Here is a 22,190-nt window from a genome sequence, read left to right on the forward strand (position 1 = left end):
TATGTAAAAGTAACGCCCCTCTGGCCCTCAGGTGCTGGGGACGTTTCACACCACGGGCTCCCCGGGCCTCCCAGCTCTGTTTCACCTGCTGCTGCGTCCTCCCGGCGCTGGCTCCGTCCCGCATCACCTCCACCGGCAGCGCCTGATGCGGCCACAGCGTCACCCCCCCGCCCCAGGCATCACCCCCAGCCCCAAAACCACTCGCAGAGGGGCTGCACCCCTCAAAACCCCCTTTTCCGCGGGTGACCCAGTGCACGTCGGTACCAAAACCCCCTTTTTCTTTGGCCTCTTTTTTTTTTCTTTTCCCCTTTCCTCCTCCTCCTCTCTTTTCACGGCAGCTTTAACCGAGGCTGCGAGTAAAGCGGGGATCAATTCGGAGCGGAAAGTTCCTGTGAATAATAGCTACACCTCGGGGGTGTTTCTCTCCCAGTAGCTGTGAAGAAAAGGCGGGGACGTCGAGGGCTTGACTTGAAACATATTTCCACTGGCCAGGGCTGAGGAGCTGGGTTCTCACCCATATTAGCATTTATTGTGGTTTTGTTCGGGCTTTTCCTTTTTTTTTTTTTTTTTTTTTTTAATTATTTTCTTTTCCCCCCGTTCTTTCTGCGAAGGGCTACGCTGCGAAGGAGAGGCAGAGCATCGCCTCCGAGCCCTGCTCGACGGGCTGGCATCGCCCTGGCACGTCGCTGATGAATAACGCTGGCGTTGAGTGGCTCGGCTCCTCGGGAGCCGCCAGCCTCCAGCGCGTTGGCACCAGACGCTATTGTAGGCTGGGAAGGGTTGGGTTTTTTTTTTTTATATTTTATTTTATTTTATTTTCGCTTTTCAGCTGTCACTTGGGTTCTGGAGGCGAGTGGTGAGTGCTAAGGGGTTTGGGCCTGGACCGCCTGGGAATGCAGGTCCTGGTTAGGATTTGTGCTGGAGGTTTTGCGTCTGGGGAAGCGGCGCGGCGATGACAGGCCGCGGCCGGGATGCGGGATGCTTGGCCTGGGGATGCAGGGATCACCTGCCAGGTCTAGCTTGGCACAGCACGAGTGGTCCAGGCCCACCTTGACGAAGCCTAAAGGGGTTTGCTGAGAGCTCAGAGCCCCGGGGAGGGGGGGATCCCCCCCGCACTGCACCCCTGTGAAGGGTCCTCCCTCCTCCCCAGACATCCCTGCAACGCCTGCTCAGGCCAAACTGTGGGTGAGAGCAGCCACGACCCCTCCCGACACTGGCTCCGGGCACCGGGATGCTTGGAGAGATGCCCAAAAAAAGACCCCGGAGAAAGCGCAGCGTGACGAACCTTCCTCCGCACCGGGGCACAGAGCTGCTCCCCCCGGCGAGAACTGAGCAGGCGGAAGGCAGCGGGGAGACTTGTAACCGTACGTTTATTATTTCCACATGGAAAGTCATTAAAATGATTACACGGAGGCCTGATGATATAATCACGTACATTGGATAAGAACGTCGACACCGATAATAGAAAAGCAGAACTGACCACTTCGCTGTGGCTTCGTACCAAGGCGATTTCCGCAGAGGAGCCCGGCTCTGGTCTCACTGAAGCCAGCGCAGCAGAGACGGCTCCAGCGAGAGCTTCTTCCAATGACTTCAACGGGAGCAGACCCTCCTCTTCCTCCCCCTCCCTCCCCGCCTCCCCCCTCCCCAGTGACAAGTGCTACAGGTTAAAAAGATGGGCTACATATTAAATATAGGGCATTACCTTCAAGTAGGGCTGGCATTTTACACAAATAACCACATTATTTGGTATCACTAGCATTTTTTTTTTTAATGTCCATCGTAAGACACCATTAAAAAAAACCAACAACTTTAGCCTTCTTTATCTACAAAGATCTTTGTGCTCTTCTCCTTAGTCGTTTGTTGTTATTTTACCCTGCACATACAAGTATTAGAAGCATTATTAAGAATCGGATCCTTCAACACATTTAAGAATTATATTATTATAACAAATAAGACCAAAAATTAGATTTTATAGTTAAATATTCTGTGAGCCAGACAAAGGGGTTTTACTGTACAAGCGGTTGTGCATTTTTTTTAAAAAAAGCAAATTATAGTGCAAAGCAAAAAACGTTGGCCTGTCTCGGGACCATTTGCATACAATAGAGGTGCATATATTTACACCTTCACATGACAATATGTCATAAAAATAACATCGTTGCCATTCTTTTTATTATTTTTTTTATATTTAAATTCGCTACGAACAGTCTTAAATTAACCTAAGTACTACGAATGCCTTGTTCTCTTTGTGCTTTCAATCAGTGGCGCGATCGGATGATAAACGTAAATGCATCAAAACACAGGCTGCCGTGGTCCAGTTTCTACAGCTGGCGAGCACCGGCGAGGCGCTCGCTGTCGCTAAGGCAAGTGAAGGTTGCAGTTTTGCTGGGGTAGGGCTTTTTTTTGTTTGTTTTGTTTTTTTTTTTTAATAATTATTATTATTTAAAAGAGTTGTTCCTGTTGCTTATTTAACTCGTGAGTGGTCATCGCAGCTTTCCAACGAAGGCAGGATGTCTTGCTCCAGTCTTTGACGTGGTAGTGCAATTACAAGGCTCTGTACCTCAACCGAGTGCTGACAAGCTGCCAGCTGAGATTTGGCGATGGGCGGCGCAGCTGCAATGGTGTCGCTTGGACGGAGGGGCCGGGGGAGCAAGGTGGGCTTTCAATTCTCCTAGGCCCATGCAAAAATAGTAATAAAAAAAAAAAAAAAAAGGCTCGGTTACTGCTGGCGCTGGGATCTGGGACTGTCCCTGTCGCCCTGCTGCAGGGTGGGCTCTGGAGGGCAGTGGGTACCGCGGTTACAGCTCCTCGGGAACCTGCCCGCGCACCCTCAGCCCTGCCGGCGTGGGGAATCCTGAATCCAGCCCAAATTCCCACGCCAGCAGCAAGAACAGCCGGCTCACGGGAGGCGACGTAACCCTGCGGTGTCCCTCGGAGCCAGGCCACTAGCCAGGCCTTGGGGGAGCCCCTGCCGCCCCTCCGCCTGCCTCCCATCACGGTCCCGCTTGGATTGCAACCTCTTTGGTATCAGCTGTGAGGGTGTGTGGTGCCCAGGAGACCTGGTTCCTCCAAATGCCACGTGAGGCAACCAGCTACCAACAGTACCTTTAGTGCCCCTTCTTCAGCTTATTCATCTCCAGCAAGGTACCCCCGCTCTGGGTCACTCGGGGGAAAGGGAAGGAGGGTGAGGGGATGGAAAATGCTAGATAACGTCACTTCGCAATATTCCCACCACCAAGGGACTGAGTAGAAATTGCTCCTTTCTCCAAATCTCAGTTAGAGCTTTCAGTATGAACTAAGTCGTTTCTTAATTAAAAAAAAAAAAAAAAAAAGTCATCACGTGTCAATCCGCTCTGGGTGAAAACATGGGAAAGAATCGTAAGGGAAATACGACGCTGCATGTGTCGCCACTCAGAGAGGATGAAAGGAAGACCCAGAGACCGATGGCAGGGTCATGCCAAAGGCTCCCGAGCCCCTTTTGCAGCTAACGCGCTTAGAAGTGCATCTCATACATCTGGGATTGTCCTGAATGCCGCCTTCGCTTCAGCCACCATCACTGAGATTTGCTAAGAGGAGCAAAGAATTGAATGGTGAGGTCAGGACAAAAGAGCAAAAAAACCAAAACAAAACACGTCTCGTAAAAAGTACATCTCATATGTAAACATACAGGAAAGGGGGGTCTGTCAGGCACGGGATCAGCCACGTTACTGTTTTAAAAATGACGACAATGAAAAAAATGAACAATACAACCTCTGTCGCCAACAACAAATAATAATAATCACATCACAGCTCTTGTTCACGTGGCTGATGCCGGCCGACCCGTGAGGAGCGCGCCGCCCCCACGCGTGCCCGAATCCCCGCGGTTGCGCTGTAAACCGGACTCTCACGTGCCGCGCACGGCTTTGGCGTCGTCCCGGAGCTCTTTGGTGGTCAGGGGCCCTACGCTGGCGGAGAGGGAAGGAGAGGAGACAATGGGGTTTTTTTTCTTTTTTTTTTTTTCCTTTTTTTTTTTTCAGTTCAATCTTCCTGCAGTGGCAGAGAGATGGCTTGGACGACTCCCTGGTCTTTTCTCTTCTCTGAAACATTTTGCAGAAGAAGGGTGAGCTTTTCGTAAGTTTTGAATGCTTTGTAGGGGAAGAGGTGCGAGTGAGATGACTGAGAAGTGTTCTGCAAGAAACAAACATCTGATTCCACACTTCCTTTTTTTGTTTTCCCCCCTATGTACAATCCACATACTTAAAATATATGAAAGGAACTACATCAAGCAACAAATTCAAGCCTTGTGGACGTTCATCTTGAAATGTAACGTTGGTCTTGGTCCGTCTTCGCTTGATGTTTGCCCATGTTTGCATGCAGAAGATCCTGGTTTGCTTTTGGTTTGGGAGACTTTGGTTTACCCTTTCCCTAGGCATCGTTTTGCTCTATTCACTACCGAAAGGAGTAACGTAACGGTGGCTGATTAAGTTAAAGCTATCGGTGCCCGGTTGAGTTCCTCCTAGTAGGGTCTCCAGACCGACTCATCCATCCTCCCAGTAGTCGTCATGGTCGTCGGCGAGTTACTGTGGCTCCCGTCTGCATCCACCCCGTCGTTCTGATTACCCAGGTTGGGATTCATTAAGTTGTTCCCCGCTGAGGCACTTGTACAAGAAGAGAGCATCCGGGTGGGGGAGCGCTCGCCGCCTGCCACCATGGAGAACTGGTAGGAGCCCGAAGACGTGCCGTAGTACAAATGGTAGGGAGAGGGGTTGGCCTGGAAGGGTCCACTTTGGTTTTGCGTGGAGCCGGGGTAAGGGGGAGGCAGGTAAGTGTGGTGGAAACGCGTCGTGGTGGGCATGCTGGTCATGCTGATGCCCCCGATGCCAGTGGCGGAGGGCGTCGCAGTGTAAGGGAAGGCAGCAGACATGGCGCCGGGGTAATGCATCCGCGGGTCGGAGAACCTGGTCTCGGTGAGAGCCGGCAGCGTCGGGAAGGAGCGATCAAACTGCCGGGGGTCAGAGAAGGGGCTCAGATCTGACGTGCCTGTTGGGGTAGAGGAAGAAAGCGGGTGGTTAGAGCGCTAAACTCGAGGCTTGTAGAGTTTGGCCTGTAGCCTGGGCCATCCCCTGCCCAAGGAATTAAAGTCAGAGGGAAAAGCATCTCCTGGATCTGCCAGGGAAGAGAGCGGGGGAACTTAAATATAAAAATCCTAAACCCATTTGTTTAAGTTGTTCCCATTTCCTGTCCTAAAATTTGTTGTTTCCTATCCAAGAAGGGACACGGCTCAGCTAACTTCTCTAGGGGTCGATTCATCTCTGGCAGATTAAAAAAAACACACCCCATAAACACAGAAAAAAAATGTTTAGCCATTACATCAGCTGTGTAGTAAATAAATGGATGCAGGCCCCAGACGGCCGGTCCCTGAGATAGTCGGTGGTGTGTATACACACACACGGAGACAGAGAGGAAAAGCTGGAGTCCAGACCAGCCTGCTAAGCCTTCTTGTGGGTGGCCTGTTCGTGCTGATACCATCAGGGGATGGAGCTGATAAACACACAGCTGAAAACTCCCAAGCTAGGAGCCACAATATCCCTCTGCTTGATTTCTCTGTGTATTTTTCTCCTTCCAAGAGGATAAGGAGAGTGAGAAATTCAGGCTTTCTTCTGCTGGGGGAAGGGAGACTTGGGTCAGCATGGTGGGGACGTTACCCAGCTCCCTCGGATGCTGGAGTCCCCCATGCCTTTTCCTGGGGGATCTGAACCCAAAGGGGATCACGGCCAGGCTGTAACCGGAGAGGGACCTCTGCCCAGTGCCGCTGGGTCCCGTCCTCTTCTGGGAAGCCTGGGTTAGAGGTGGGAATCCACACCAGCAGATCCTTTGAGGACCTTGAGGCTTTTCTGTGGCTCTCGAGGCTGATGCCATTTCCTTACAGAGCCCAGCACGCCCCGGACCTTGGCACACCTGAGACAGAGAGAAATGCGTTTTGCTCTCCAAGGAGAGATGCAAAACCCCCGTCCTCGAGACCTCAGGAGCCCACGTCAAGCTCTGTCACTAGTTACATGGGAGATGGCTAGAAATGCTCTGCCTGCGCCTTTCTCAGCCTTTTAACACCCCTCATGAGACGACAGTCTCCAGAAACAGCAGTTCTAGCCCAAAGTGCTTGGCTGGGGCACCGAGCTCAAAGCCACCAGCTGGAGGTGGCTCTTCATCCTTTTCATTACTCCCAAGACCCCTGTTTTTCCCTTGTTAAAAGCAGGGGCATCACACCTTTCCGCTTCAGTAGTGGGATATCTCCTGGCCTCAGTGACTTTTTTTTGTCACTGCTGGATTTTGAATCAACTCACAGCAAGAAAAGGTGTGAGATGAGTAGGATAAACACACTTGTTGGTTTTAGATATGCATATGTATATAGACACACATCCATATGATTGTATATTTGCTATGCATGCATAGCCATGTGTGTTTTATATATATTTATTATGATGAAGCATTTTTTAACTTCTCAGGGCTGGTGTTCCAGGCCCTGCAGCATTCCCCTAGGAAAAAATACTCGAGCTAATCCCTTCCAGCTAACTAGTGGCAAGAGCATGCTCTGGAGTGGCAGAAAGGGAGGGGATTTGATCTGAACCTTCTTTCTCATCCCAGGTGAGTCCTTCAGCCATCGGCTGCGGGAAGGAGAAGGGGAAGGGAGGTTCCTCCCTCGCCTCCGGCCGTTTTGCGGGCGATCGGCAGCGCCTGCCTTCCCACGCAGGCTCCACGGAGGAGAAAGGCGGGGGAGCACCTGGTTTGTGAACGTGGCTGCGGCTTTGGTGCGAGATAAGAGAGGAGCAGCTCAAAGCTGTCACGAACCGCACCGCTCTGCACACACCCGGGGCTGGATGCAGCCGAGCCCGGCGTGGAAGCGGCCGTCCCTCTTGCATGCCATGTGGAGGGGTAGCGTGCTTGGGCTGGCTGGAAAAGCACGACGCTGTGAAAAACGCTCCCAACTGACCAAACCAACCTGATTTCACATCTCAGCCTGCCAACGGGACGCTCTGCCCCATCCCAAAGCCGTGCTACTGCCAAAGCAGCACCAAAACTGCTGTCAGGCGTGCTGAGCTGAGGTTTAGAGACCAGCTCTGCAAGAAGCAGCTTGACCAGGGCCTGTAGCTTTAGCAATCATAGGATAAAGGGACAAAAATCCTGGCTGAACTTGGACTGGAGAGAAAAGGTGCTACTTTCTGAATGCTTCCTCCTTACGCGCACGCAGCCCAGACACTGTGGTCCAAGTAGGTGGACCTTTTTGCTATACACTGAGAGAAACCAGCCTCAAAATGCCCCCGAGCCCCCCAGAAAACCCAGACTGCTGCTCGCTACCTTCCCAAGAGCAGATGACAATCTCCAGCGACCAGACCGCGCTCCTTCGTTAGCTTTCACATGCCCATAAATAATATTCCATAAAATGCAAATCGAAATAAAACCTAAGTGCTCAGGGCACATTTCCCTTTTCCTCTGTAACACACTCAAAGGGTGGTGTTTTTGTGTTTTTTTTTTTAAAGGCTATGTTTTATTGGCCTGAGCTTGCAGCGTTTGGCATTGGGTCCTTGCTACTAATTTAGACGCAAGCGTGTCGGCGTGTTAATTGCAGGCGCTGTGTGCGACGAGCGAAGCACAGCGAGACTGTCGGCTCCGGGGACACTCCGGCCACTGCCGGCAGAACACCGGTGGCAGCGGGCGAGCTCTGCGGATGCCAGGCTTTAAACCCCCCGGTCTCTGACAGACAGGACTCGGTAGATCTGAGGGTGTGTCAGGGTGCATCCATCGGAAAGCAAATTCCTCGGAAAGCAAATCCCTCCGAAAGCAAATCCCTTGGCTCTGCCTGCCCCAGCCAGGGAAACCCACGGCCCCACGGGGCGAGCGGGGCACCCAAGCAGCCATGACCAACTCGCTTTCATCTTCGCTGCACCTTGGGCTTCAAGTCTGGCCCTTCAGAATAAAGCTCCAGTTTTCCCCGGCCAGTCTGAGGCTAAAATCCCCCACACAAATAACCCCAAAAAACAAAAACCACTTGCGTATTTTGTCTCTGTGTGATCTTGGGGGGGTGGTGTGTTCAGCCTTCCCAGGCTGTGGCAACCTGACACCGGGCTGCTCCGCCGTATAATGTCGGTCTCTGTTTTCCCGTGGAGCCCCCAGGGAGGGGAAGCCCGTCCATCCCCGCTCCCCGCCGCGACGCCCCGGCGGCACGGGGCTGAGGCGGCCATCGCCGGGCCGAGCGGCCTCCCCGTTAACCACCGCCATGGCGCCCACGGCACGGCCCGCCGCGGGGCTCGGCGGCGACCTCGGCTCCCCGCAGGGCCCGGGGCGGGGGCAGGCGGCCGCCGGCTGAGAGGAAGCCCCGGCCGCGGCCCGTCCCGCCGCCAGCAGGGGGCAACGGCCGCCGGGCCCGCGGCGAGAGGCGGCCGCTAGAGGGGGCCGCGGCCGCGCCGGCCTCGCCGTTGCCCGGGCTCGGCTGGGGGAGCCGCCAGGCGGGGACCGGCAGCCGGTGGGGAGGGAGCGGGCCCGGGCCGCCAGCGCGGCGGGGAGCCCTGCGGCCTCCCTACGCTCTCTCGGCGGGGTCCCTCCGCCACCTCAGCGCCATCGCCTCACGGCTGCCCCTCCATCCCTTCTCCTTCACCTTAGGGCAGCCCCTCCATCTCGGCGCCCTCGTCTCAGGGCTGCCCCTTCATCCCATCTCCCTCACCTCAGGGCTGCCTCTCCATCTCAGTGCCCTTGCCTCACAGCTGCCCCTCCATCTTGGCTTCTTCACCTCAGTGCTGCCTCTCCACCTCAAGTTCTTTCACCTCAGGGCTGCCCCTCCATTCCTTCTTCAGCTGCCCCTCCATCTTGGCTCCTTCACCTCAGGGCTGCTCCTCTGCCTCACGGATCTGCACAGGTCAGAGCCACACAGCCCCATGCCCGCCATCCCAGCTGGGGGGCATCATCCCTGCTGCCCTGCATCCAAGGAGATCCCTGCTGAAACAGCCCCAGCAAGGTCCAAATAAAACATCGCCATTATTACCCTCCATAACCACCTAACTCAGCAGCAAAGCAACCCTCCGTCACGCTCAGCCGGCCATCAAACGGCAACCCGGAGCAAGCACCGTGCTAAGCAAACGCCAGGGAAATAGGAGGTGGCGAAGCTGTACCCTCGGGCCCCGTGCTCCCTTGGAAATCACAGCCGACAACAGGCTATAAAAGCCGCATCTCGCTGTCCCTGTCAGAGCCCGGCGCATCTCACACACACACACACACACACGTCTGCGTGGAAGCCCTGCCTCGGAGGATTTACTACGGCTTCCTCGCTCACTCGCCGGCCAGCCCCCATTTGCTTTTTTGGACCCTGGCAATCCGAGCTTGAGTATTTCAGTTGTCCAGTTGCCAATCAAAATATTTGAAGGAAATGTTTATTTTCTTCTCGAAATCGCACCAGCTGCTGCACTAACTGAATAAGCCCATTTAGCTGTAAGAATTTAACCATTGTAAGAGTGAATTGAGTCCCCCAACTACTCCAAAATCTGACCCAATCTATCAGCGGAAATGTCAATGTTTTGGATGGGAGTTTGGGGAAGTGTGGAATGTGTATTAAATAAAAGCCATGTAAAGGTCAAAGCCCTGATTAGTAATGCCACTGTCTCCTTGTTAGGGCCGTGCTGCCCAAGGGACCGCGGAGGCCGGGACACACCCCGGTATTTAATTGTGCAGCTGCAATTTGCACCTTTTGAGGACCCCCAAGTCCCCCCGCACGCGGAGCCGGATAGAAACAGGCTTTCAAAGCTGCTCAGCCCCTTTCCAGATAAAACAACCGCGCTCAAGTGACACAGCAGCTTTCTTTTCGCCCTCGGAGACAATACGGTCTTTTCTTGGGTGGCTGGCATGGAGATAAGGTGGAAAGGGCTGCCTGTGATGGGAACTGAACCTCGGCGGGTTGGCGGCAGAGCCGGGCAGGGCGGCCAGGGCCGGTGGTGAGCACGGAGGTGGGGAGGCTGGTTCGGGAGGCTGGCGACCACAGAGGTTTCTCTGGGTGTGTTCAGCCGCCTCCCTTAAGACCACGCCGGGTTTGGGAGCTGCATTGGATGGACTGAAACTGGTCCCTGCGCCCGTGCTGGGTCAGGACTGGTGGAGCTGCTCAGAGTTCCCTGGAAGCCTTCGTAGAGCCGAGGCAATGGGTTTTAGGGATTAATGGCACTGACATGCATCCATCCCAGCAAAGCAGTAGGGGCTTGCACTGCCTCCTAACCCAGGAAAATACCTCTTCTGCCTGGGGAGAAGGAAGGGCAGCAAACATCAGGACCTCTTCAGTGCTGCAGGGCTCGATGTACAGCAGTAGGAGGAGATTATCTGTCATCTGGGGCCGTGGAGTGACGCATGGAACCTGAGCAATTCCACAGCACCCGAGACATCACTCTCCGGTCCCCATTTTAGAGATGTGGGGAACATGCAGTGGCTCATTGAATAAAGTCAGCAATAAACCTAAGCGCCTGTGTACATTACACAACACACACAAGTACTCATAGTGTGTGGTACACACAGAGAGAATAAAGGAAATTTAAAGGGAACTTGATAGTGTGGCACTCTCCAAGTGTATAGAATATATAAATACCTTCAACCTGGCCATATATCACCGTTTTATTTATGTGCATATACGTGCCTTGCAAAATTGTCATGAAAAATATAGCCCGGGGGAAAAAAAACAGCCTCCTTTCCTGTCTTATGCCACGATGACTGACGACAATGTAAACACTAATGATACTTTATGCTTATGTATATAATACGCATGCATGTGTGAGATGGAGCGGGGACAGAAATTCCCTCTCTGTATATACCTTTGGCTATTTTTTCTTCACTAGTTTCTGTGATGCTCGGACCTCCACGTTGTCTTTCAGCATTTTTCTGACCTTTCTTCCTCTCTGCTTCCTTCCCTTGATCATAACGGCTCCATCTGGGAGCACGGAGAGGCAGGTTGCCAAAGATGGAGAGAATCTGCTCTGTACGAGGAAGGTGCACGAGATGCATTTGATCTCTTGAAGACCCAGCTCATCTCTAGAGAAGGCGCCGCTCTCCTCCCCACCCACGCATGCAGGCACGCTCTCACGCCTCTGTCACATATGTGAACAAGTTCATTCGTTTCCAAGTCAGAGCCAACTAAAAAAGAAAACGGCCCCTTCCTCCCACCCCACGAAAAACAGAGCAAAATTTATTTTGGGGGAGGAGGGGAGGTGTTGAAAAAAATTGAGGGTGTGAACAGCATCCGTTGTTACACGCCCATGGAGCAATTGTTCTGTATCTGATATAACCAGCTCACGAACTGGGTGCAAGTACTTCCTCTGCAGAGTTTGTAAAAAAAAAAAAAAACAAAAAACACAACACCCAACCAACCCCGAACCAAAACACAACAACACACATGTCGCTTATCACAGCATCGCCCAGGCACCACCTCAAGATTGCCGAGCGCGTCTGCTGCTCAGTTTCCTAATTCTCTTCACGTACGGCATGCTGCTGCGTGGACACGCGCTCAGCCCCCAAACCTACCCCTAACGCCGCTCTCCTGGCTCCTCTCCCAGCGCTTTCAGTCAGACCCCAGGTATGCCGGGCAACAGCCTCCTGGTCTATACAGGCAGGCAGGGCAGCGAGGCAGGGAAATTCCCGGCTGTTCCCGGCTCAGTGAATCACACACCACATCTCAACCTCCTCTGGGTCCACTGGGATGCTCCCAGACATTCGTGGGACCCATCTGGGGAGGACCCTGCTCCTAACATCCAGTCTAGATTTATTCAGGGCCGGTTCAGCCCCATCTCTTGTGCCAGCACTGTCCTTCATAGCTTACATTAGCTCCTCTCCCTCCCTGATGTTTACCCCCTGGATATATTTATACAGAAGCAATCAGCTCTGCTCCCAGCCTGCCTTTTGCTAGACTAAACAAGCCAGGCTCTCCCGGCTTCCTCTCCCGCCACAGCCTCTCTCTTCCCCTCGCCATCCCTCTGCCCGCATCCCCCTGCCCGGCACGCACCACATCGGGCTCAGTCCCCGCCGCTCCATCCCGCAAAGCTAATGAATAAACTAACGGTGCTAATTGGAGCGGGTGGGTGGGCTGAACGGGAAGCGCTCCCCTTGATTGCAGGCACTCCCTCTGGCCTGCCTGCGCTTTGCTCTTTACCTGTATTCAAAGGGTATTAAAAAAAATTAACAAGCCCTGACTACATAAAAGGAAGTTGCTGGATTTACAACCCAGCCTGCAGCTAGACCACCTTGCCTGCCGAGCAGGTTTGGACCAGGCCAAGTCTGCCATGGGAAACCCACTGCGGAGCGGCAGGGTGATAGGGGAGGCTGACGGGGTGAGAGGAGACGGGGCTCCAGCCCCGCTCTGCACCGCAGCCCGGCAAGGCGGGCAGTGCCCTCCTGCAGCGGGACCCCGGGCTGCAGGCTCCGCATCGGCACTCGGAACCCGGATCCCAGTAGGTTTCAGAATCCCAGCACGTTTCAGAATCCCAGCACACTGGAGAATCCCAGCACATTGGAGAATCCCACGTCAAAGGCAGGATGGCATCCCTGGAGCCTGAGGCAAATTCAGCCGGGCTCGTTGCAAGCTCGTCTGTTATTTCGCTCGTCTGCTGCTGTTTCGTAGGAACTGCAGCACCTCGGCACCCTGAGCTGCGGCTGGGGGACGGAGGCGGCTGCATGTCAGCGTCAAAAGCAGCGGTGGCGGGTGCCTGGACTCCCTCCTGGGGGATGCTCCCATCCGACACTGGCCTGTGGTTCATCTTTGACCGTTACACGCCAAATTCATTTAAGGGACATCCACCGTGCAGCGGGCAAATGTAATTGAGAGGAGCAGAAAAGCAGTTTAAAGATAGGCACAGAAGCCTGCGGAGCCTGAAAGCAGGCAGGAAACCCATCTTAAGCGCGTTCCTTCCTTTGAGGCTGAAGCTGAATCCCACAATATGTTTTCTTCCCACTAATGCTTGCCTAGCTTCCTTTGGAAACAATTTAGTCTCTGCCCATGGTAGAATGTTTTTATCCATTAAGAAACGGATATTTTAAAGAAACCATAAGTCAATCTGGACAGGGATTAGGAAGCAGCAATTCAGTGTATTTGCTGGGCCCATAATTCAGGACTTAACCTCAGAGCAGCCACGTTGCATTTCGGAAACAATAGGGCACTCGCTGCTTATGCCAAGAGGCTTCTTAAAAGTAATGTAATACTTTAAAAATGTATATTTAAAAAGAAAAAGAGAGAGAGAGAGAGATTTCACTTTAAATGCATATGGTGAGGCATTCTGCTGATGACTGGCCTACGTTGAAAACGTTGCGCTGGCTTTAAGTAATGGATTGGAAATCAAGCTGGTTAAAGCTGAGCAGTTTCCAGATCAGGAGATCTGAAAGCTGTTCGCCAGCAAAGACAATGTCTCCCAAACCGTTCAGCAGACGCTAAGGCAGGGAGAGGCAGGATGGAGTTTGCAAAAGGATCCAGCATTTACTGCTCTCCCTGTGAAGTCAGGGGAATTTGGTTTCGCTGGAGCACTATGAAGAGTGTGCGAGGGGATGTTAAGCGCATTAATCAAAACAGCTTGCTCTGTAACTGAGTAGATCAAATTTAAAATCACTCTGCAATTGTCCTCGTGTACGCAAGGCTCCTACATGTTGCCGGACAATGCACACAATTGCTTTTGAGTGGTTGAAGATGTTTCCACCACAAAGCTAGAACACAGGGGCCGGCTGCGTGGGCGGTCCTCCGCTGTTGCAATGGGAATAAAACGGTTCAGCATGAACCACGGCTGCAACACGGGCAAGGGCGAAGCGGCGCGCGGAGACCTGGGGGCTGCTAGGACCATCCCGGTCCTCCCCGTGTGTCTGTCACCGTCCCGCTTCCCCAGAGCAAGGGGACCCGGAGAAGTAGCCGAAGGCGGGCAGAAGCAAGTTCCTTTAACATCTTGCTTCACTTTTGAGAGCTACTTGATTTTTTTTTTTTTTTTTTTTTTTTTTTTGTTAAGAAGACAAAACTCGAAATGAAGCAAGCACGCAAGGCTCTGGCTTCGCGTGCCCCGTAATAAGGAACCATTTCCAGCCATCCTAATGACAGCTTGCTGTCTCGCTGCAGAGACGGGAGAGCCGGGATTTCAAAACCTCAGATTTTCCAGACCTCACTGGGGAAGTATTGGGCCAAATCCTCAACGGGGGCAAACGGCTCTGCTCTGCTGAAGCCAGGGAAGCAGCACCAGCTGATGAGGGTCTGCCTGCCCTACCTGCCTGGCTGCCGGGCCAGATTCACACCGCAGATATACCGGGGTGAACCCCGAATTACCCTATTTTCCCCCCAACAGCAGTGGAAATGGGAAAGAAATCCAGTCTGTGGAGGGAGGCAAATGTCTGTCCCGTTTGCAGGCAGGCACGGGAAGGGATTGATTCTCTGCCCCTCTGCATGGGGTAAAGTAAGATCGAAGCCACTGAGATTCCCTGACACTGGGCAGTCGGAAACCAGCGCGAGAGCAGGATCTGCCCCCTCGGCCGCGGCGCTGAGCGCGCTCTCCTCCCATGTTTCCTGGCATGCCCTTCAGAAACGATCGGTTTTCTCTTACCGGGAGGTTTTTGGTTTGAGACCATTTAACCTCAGGATGATCGTTTTACATGGGGGCTATTTATAACCTCCAGGGGCTGCTTTACTGAAAGTCTTCTGCAAATGGCCGAGGGCCAGATTCTTCTCCCATTTACACCAGCGTCCTTGCCGTGATCTCCACTGCGGCCACAGCCTTCGCTCCAGGGGAGGAAAGATTGGACTGGGCCAGAGCAAACACATCTCCGAAGGACCCCAATTCCTCCCAAAGATCAACAGCGTCTCCTACGTGTCTGTCTGCTTCACAGCCCAAACCCCACGCGCTGCGTTCAGGGATTTGAGGTGCCCGAACCCCTCCTCGGTGGCCAAGGCTCTTTCTGAGCATCTCGCCTCCCCAGCCGGGTTTTGCCAGAAGCGGATTAGGAAACGATGGCTCAAACTGCTCGGTCAGCAGAACCGGGAGGCCAACCACCTCCGGCACACAAGCGGAGGGCTGCTGGGCGTAGGTGCTCGCAGAGGGAAAACCTGCCCCTCCACCCTCCCTGGCCCCCTTCTAATCCCTGCGCAGGGATGCAAAGAAGCTAAAACCGATAAAGTTGGGAAGCACCCAGGTAAAAGATAGCGGGGGCCGGATGATGAACTCCAGCCTGCCCTTTTCGTCCCTCCTAACCGATATCTCGTTAGGCTTTTTTGCTAATCGGCTTCTCGTGTGTGTGTTACCTAAGAACGTGCCAAGTCGTGAGAATTACAGGCCTGTTAACTCCTGTGTTATTCTTGGCACGGGCCGGGCTCCACTTGCTGGGGTAAAAATTATGATCTTTGTGAATAAGCTGTGTGTGTGTGAGAGAAAGAGGGGGTTTTTTTAATTATTATTATTATGATTGGTTATAGCCGGTGCTGTGTCAAAAGGACAGGGCTGAGATTAAAATTACTGAGCCGCTTCTGCTCCCAGTTACGCTGGTAAGAGCCCACAGTCATTTTCAGGCAGTTCTTCCAACTTGGGAACGAGGGAGCCAAGAGCCGAGCGTGCACGAACTGCCTTTTGCAGCATTCCTGGTACTCTGGATTCACTCCGCAGGAATGATTTTAGATGGCTAATTTTGTGTGTCTCCACTCCTGCTGTCACTTGACATTTGGGAATTTGGCACAGACGGTAGCTTGTGGCCAGTTTCATTTTTTTTCTTGTTGAATTTGTGTCATCACCTGATTCTTTGCTCCAAACGACGCTCTTTGGGTTTCTGGCACTACAGGGGACCGGGCTAATTTAAAATACGCGTCTTTTTTTTTTCTTCCCCCAAGAATCTCTTTCTTTATTACACAGCCAATGGGACGAGCCTATAAAATTCTTTTTCTCTCTCTGCCTCTCGCTTTTTTTAACAAAAAATCAAATGATAATCCTCCACAAAATGCCCGGGTTCTTCTCTTAAACTGCGCTAATATCAATGAAAATTCCAAGCATACAGATTTGCATTTCAATGAGAAATAAATTAAATTTTCACTGTAATTTTGGGTTGGGAGGAGCGGGGCAGCTTTTACAGTTCAGGTAACGTTTTCGAACACGCTTTTGCGCCAGAGACACCCTCTTTTGCCAACGACAGCGAGGGTTTTTTTCCAAACATCTGCGTCACTTCTGAAAACGCAGCGTAAAGGCGTTTGAAACTTTTCAGTCTGAACCCTTCCAATCACTAAAAACTCAAAAATGAAAACAGCTTAAATACTATCCCTTAAATCCCGTTAGTATTTCTGCCCGATTTTCAAGGGAAAACAACTCCGAGATGAAAGACACATGGAAAAGGAGCACGTTTCACGCGCGGACAGGAGAACGCTCGCTCTCTTCACGCATCGTGGTGGCGTCTGGCTGTGCTGAGAAGCGCAGCAAGCTGGGGGCAGCGGGGCAGCGGGATTATTTTCAAGCGCAATGCTTAATTTGGCGGGGGGGGAAAGGGCTGAAATTCAGATGCATGGGAATGAGCAGCCCGACCTCTCTCCCGGGTAACTCCGGTGGCAATTCCTCCCTCTTTCCTGGCGCCAAGCCGCGATGCAGATTCACAGGGAAGGCCCGAGGGGTCGGCTACGCCGATGGCAAATATGGGAAGAGCAAAGCCTCTGTGTGTGTGTGTGTGTGTGTGCGTGTGTGCGCGCGCACGCGTGCGGCCGTGCAGGTGTGCATACGTGTGGGGAATTATGCTGGAGTCGGGTGATGGATCACCAGACTTGGCATAAACACAATGCAACAAGATAAGAAACCATTTGGATTAGCATGTAAAGTATAATACACCCTTTCTAGTTGACGCTTAACCGTCTACGCCTTCATGTCAAAGAAGCTACTGGATTCAAAGTACGTTGCTGTGATCTCCCGCGCTGAAACTGCTCGGTTTTTCCTAGATCTAATGGTGCACAGAGCAAAACCACCCGGATTTATGATTCAGAAGCCGTCTGCTGATTTAATGGGTGCAAAAAGGCTTCCAGAGTCAAGAAACCCAACCAAACCTGGCCTGTCCCTGAAGCTGGGCTCCTTACCCGGGGGAGAGCTGGACTCCAGCCCTACAACACCATCCGGAGGGAAGTTAGCTCGGCCGGGATGGCTCTGCTCCCTGCCCGCCCGCGTCGGGAGCACGAAGGTTTGGGGTGCGACGCCAGGCTGGGGCACCCAGCCAGTTACCTTGTATTGGAGTTTGAGCCTGGGACCCAAAGTGGCTCGGGGTGCTGAGGGATCCGCGGGGGTTGGGTGTTGTTGGGGTGACTCTCATGGACTGGCGCAGCCGTTCCAGCTCCCCGTAGCGGTCGGTGAAGGGTTTGGCTTGGTCTTCTAGCTTTTGTCTGTGCCCTGGAACATGATAAGAGAGTCTGATATCTAATCAGTTACCCTTTGGCTAGAGCGCCCTGGTTAAACACAAAGTCAGCGCAGTCGCTGTCTTCGCGGTTTGCTATTATTGGCATGGGGGTAACGCATGGCAGCCCCGGCAGAGATTGGCTCTCCAGGGGCTTTGCACAGCCCGCACCCACGGGAAGACCTCGCGGTTCAGACAGATGAAGCCTGCTGAAGAAGGGACACAGCCTGGAGGTCCCAGATCATCCGACAAGTTAGCGGCGGATCAAGGAGCGGGATGCGTGCGCTGGGGTCAGGGTGCCCTGCGCCGTGCCCAAGCGACCAGCCTACGCCAGCCCTCACTTGCTCCGAACAAGGAGGGGAGACACGTGCAAGGCAGGAGGAACCCCATCTCCTGGCAAGGTGGTGACTGGGGAACCAGCAAACAAAATGTTGAATTTTAAACATTTTCTATAGCGTTTGCTCAGTGCACAAAGAACAAACGCTCGTCTCGCTCCAGCCCCCTCCCCAGCTCTGCCCACCCAACGGGGCCAGAGCCAAGCAGGGCTGGAGGAGGCGCGGGAGCAGGGATGGGAGCCCTGGTACCACACCTTGGCCATCTCACTTCGCTTCTTTCTGTTCCTCTTTTCCTACCCGTAAAACGGGGAGACTATTCACCTACCTCCCCCAGGCAGGGCAGCAACTAATGAGCATTTGTAAAGCACTCCCAGCTCCTTAGGTAGCAGCTGCTGGAACAGGGCAATAATTATTAAATTTATGCTAATTGTCCCGAGGCAAGAGGCGCATGAAATACACTTGATACATAACTTTCGCATTTTACTATATTAATCATCGCCGAATGGCTTCACTCTCTCTGGGCCAGATTCCAGTCTCAGTTACACCCGCACAAAGCTGGAGGGACTCCAGAGAAGCCGGAGCTGCTTCAGTTTTTACATCAGTGCCGGGTTCAGACCTTGGACTCTCCTTGTTCTTTACCTGCCGCAGCCAGACGGCTGTGCAACACCCCCCAGCTCATTGCACCTGCCATGAAAGGACCTTCCCAAGGTGGCAAACGTCTTATCCCGGCATAATCGGGAGCAGAGCTCGGGGGCATTGGAGGTGTGCAGGCACGCCGGGGAGGTAGGAGAGGAGCTGGGAAGAAACCCTTCTGCAGCTCTTCTGAGAGCTGAGCCTTATCAGATCCAGCTCTCCAGCCCGACATCCACCGAGTCAAGCTCAGTTCTCGGTGGCTTTTAAGAAGAAAAGCGACGCTTTTGAAAAGCGCAAAACGCAGCCACCTCTTGCTCGCACCCCTCCTTCCCGCCCCCCCTCACATCTGCCGTAGCGTGAGCTCGGTGTCAATTTATAGCAAAGTAACAGAAAGTCCCCAGACTTCCCCCTCTTTAAATCTGATGTCTGATATCTTCTGATCTCGCGTTTGCTTTGCTCCTCGCGCTCAGGCTGCCCTTTCCTGGCTGCCCGTGGAGACGCCGGACAGCTCGGATGGGAGGAGAGAGCATCGACTCCGGAGGGGATTTCCCGCTCCCAGCTGAGCTCCCTGCCCCGGCATTGCTCCAGGGGCATCCCAACAGCAAACCACCCCCAGCCACAGCTTTTGAGGGGCTGTGACCCTCCCCTGGGAGCTCCACATCCAGGTGAGCCCCACCATCCCCCCCAAACTCCATAACCCCCAGGCTCCCGGGTGTGTAAAACCCCAAACCGAACCACAACGTGCTGACACCAGCGAGCAGAGCTTGGTCAGGATGAACTCCCAGCAGAAAGCAAAACCCAGCGGTATTTTCAAAATAGATTTTCCCCGCTGTGTGAAGGGAACCTCAAATCAACACCCTAAACTATCTCTTCCAATCTCTGTGCATCCCGAGACCTCGGGCATCTCTGCGTTATCCGAGGGCCTTCGGAGACACGCGCAGCATCTGTCACACGGTGTTTGCGCTTTCCCCAGGGGGGAACCCGTGTGCAGTGAGGTGTCGTGTTTTGGTCCACATTTTATTATTTCAGTATGCATTTGAGCCCAAAAGAAGAAAGATAGGTTTACGTTTTACCTTCGCCCAGTTTTCTCAGACAGAGCTTGGCGGAGAAGTCAAAAGGACTTCAAAGGCCAAGTTCCACAGAAATTTAAGGGAAATTAAATTCTCTGCCTCTATCTCAGCTGAAACCCTATCCTGCGGTAGTATCTGGCATGTGACGGAGAAAATCCCGAAAAATAAATCAAGTGATCTCTATGCTGATAGTGTTTTTAAAGATTATTCAGCCGTACGACTTAACCCAGGGCTTCATGTGGCTGCATCATGCTGCAGTGTGGTTGCTCCGGTCCCCGTGCTGTCTGAACGCAAACGCAGCCCTGTGGGGGTTTTTAAGCCTCGAGTAAATAGCAGGGCTGTGCTTACACCCTCCAAAAGGGGCTGGTTTGCGGGGAGACCCAGCAATTACCAGCAAAAACCCCAAAACCCTGAAACTATCCTTGATAAAAAGAAAGTAGAAAACTTGATGCGAATACAAGTCAAGGCAGACGCAGGGGCTCATTTAGGAGCGACAACCCAGAGGGGAGCTGCGGTGGGGTCAGGACCCTTCCCGGCACTCCTAGACCCTCTCCGGTTCATATCCCACTCCTTCTCCACTGGTGGGACCTGGCAGCGCTAAACCATAAGAAACAAGGCAGCGAACGAGTTAAAAAACCACCAGCGTGGACTGCCAACCCGCTTTGGTACAGGCTGTCTCCCCAGGACTTCCTGCCGCTTGTCACTTAGAGCTGGGGACGTCAGACTTTGTCACGCAAGAGAGAATCGCTATTAATGGGTTTCTTTCATCAGAACAACCTGAGCTTTTTAATTTCTGCAGTGGTTGGCTTCATTAAAAGCCCTTCCCCATCTACCCACAGCTGTCACGGAGAGGAAACCAATGCCGTCAAGTGAACAATAGCTCATACCTTAGAGAAGAGGAAGGTGGTTTCTAGCTTAACCCAAGGACTGACTCAAAGCCTCCCGAAGCCAGTGGGCGGATTTTCAATCGACTTCGAACCGCTCCAGACCTCATCCCGAGAAATCTGTCGGAGAAGTCTTACTCACCCCGACCATGCGAATTTTTGGGGCATGAAACCTGCCGTTGGGCTGGAGCTTTTGCAGTGCGTTTCCAGCTGCGCTAGCACTGGCTTGCAGGTCAAGATTTACGGAAACAACAGTCCTCAGTGCTATAAAACGACGGCAGCTGCTGACCTTGGGCACTTCTTGTCAACAGTGCAAGGGTTTTAATGCTGGATTGGGTTTCCGAATCAGTTAACTCCGATATTGAGTATGACATGATGTAAACATTGACAGATCACCTACGATCCTGATGTAATAACAAGATCTGTATCAGCATATCAAACAAACAATCCCATTGAACACTTCCCAGCTGGAAGAGCCGATGTGAATTTGACACTTTAGGCCAGTAATAAGAAGCATACTGGAAGTTTTGGGTGTTTCCTTGGAATGCAGGCAGTGAAACAGTGTGCGCCGCACTGGAGCTCAGGCCCTCAAAGCTATGATTTAAAGACATGCTTTCTGCATTAAAACATTTCAAAGACCAAACAGATCCTGCTCTTCCTTCTGCAAGTGTGCAACCTGACGTGGCTTCCGAAGCTGGCACCTGGATGGGGTTTCCAGGCAGTGGGGAGGCTGCCCATGGTGTTCACCAAAAGCAGCTTATTTCCCCAGATTACGGAGATGCAGAATTTAAAGTTGATCAAAGGTAGAAAGGGGCTCCAGGAACTTCATGGCTTGAGTGATACCAAAATCTCAGTGCTGGCAGATTTGATTTGAAAAAACACCCTCTGGGGTGTCCTGATTAATCTGTGTTTAGATGTAGATGGGGTTACAGTCGGGAGAGACGAGGAACTACAGCCTGCTCTCTGCCCTCGCCAGGTTTGGATTTGGGTGTCACGTTCATCCCTGTCCCCGCCGTAGCTCCGTGCTACCAAAGGACGGGGGAGCAGATGGTGGGAAGTGGCTTGGCCCTCCCCAGACGTCTTGCTGCGAAACGCTGGCGGCAAGCTGGAGCGAAGGAAACACGGAGCGTTTCAGCTCGGGGGGGGATGTTCATTAACACACACATTTGCAGATCATTTCCTCAGCTCCGCCGAGGAGGAGACAAGAACCAGGAGACGGTAGCGTGGGCTGGGGCAGCAGCTCGAGCCGAGCCACCATCCACCTTCAAAGCAAGGCTCCATCATCCCACCGGCAAGCGCCCGCCATCCTCCACCCAAGGCTCTGCTCAAAGGCGAACACCTTAGCTGAGAAGGAGCTCACCAGGAGCCGCCTGTGCAACGATGCTGCACGCAACCCGGTGGCTTAGTCTCTACACGTCTGTGAGAACGGACCACAAGAAAGCAATCAGCAGTGGATAAAACTCCGTCTCAATGCGCAAAACACCTTTCAAATCCCTCCTGTAGCCCTCAAAATAGGTACTTCAGAGAGACACGCCAATCCTCTACAGAGGGTTGAATTTTTTCCCAGTCTGAGTCTCGGCTAGACTATCAAGTCCCAGCATGTGCTCCAGAAACAAGCCACATGTGAAACGCCTGTGTTATGGGAACAGCAGGCCTGTCCCTTACAGCAGATGTTGGGGTGGTTTCATCTTTGCACACCTATAATGCAAGATGTGAACATCCCTCAGGTTTTCCCTGGAAAACCCACCTCCGGCTCGAGACTCTCCATGGGAGATTCCCAGCCAAGAAGAATTTGGTGGAGCCCCACAGCCAGCGAAAGAGGGAGGGAGGACAACCTGGAGGGGAGGACAGCGTGGAGACGGGAATCGGGCTGCCCTGCAGCTGGAAGGGACTCAAAC

The 22,190-nt window shown here is 53.0% G+C and overlaps 1 protein-coding gene across 1 annotated transcript in view; it reads right to left on the reverse strand.

Annotated features, from left to right (window-relative positions):
• Positions 1-1,575: 1,575 nt before the first annotated feature.
• Positions 1,576-22,190, reverse strand: part of RUNX3 (RUNX family transcription factor 3) — a 58,781-nt gene continuing 38,166 nt past the window's right edge. The window contains exons 5-6 of the mRNA XM_063355798.1: positions 17,202-17,366; positions 1,576-5,016 (exon numbers count right to left, since the gene is read on the reverse strand). Of these exons, the coding sequence (XP_063211868.1) occupies positions 4,493-5,016; positions 17,202-17,366 (689 nt within the window). The 3' untranslated portion in view covers positions 1,576-4,492. The remainder of the gene's footprint in view (positions 5,017-17,201; positions 17,367-22,190) is intronic.

The sequence above is a fragment of the Chroicocephalus ridibundus genome, chromosome 19 (genome assembly GCF_963924245.1).
Source record: "Chroicocephalus ridibundus chromosome 19, bChrRid1.1, whole genome shotgun sequence".
NCBI lineage: Eukaryota > Metazoa > Chordata > Aves > Charadriiformes > Laridae > Chroicocephalus > Chroicocephalus ridibundus.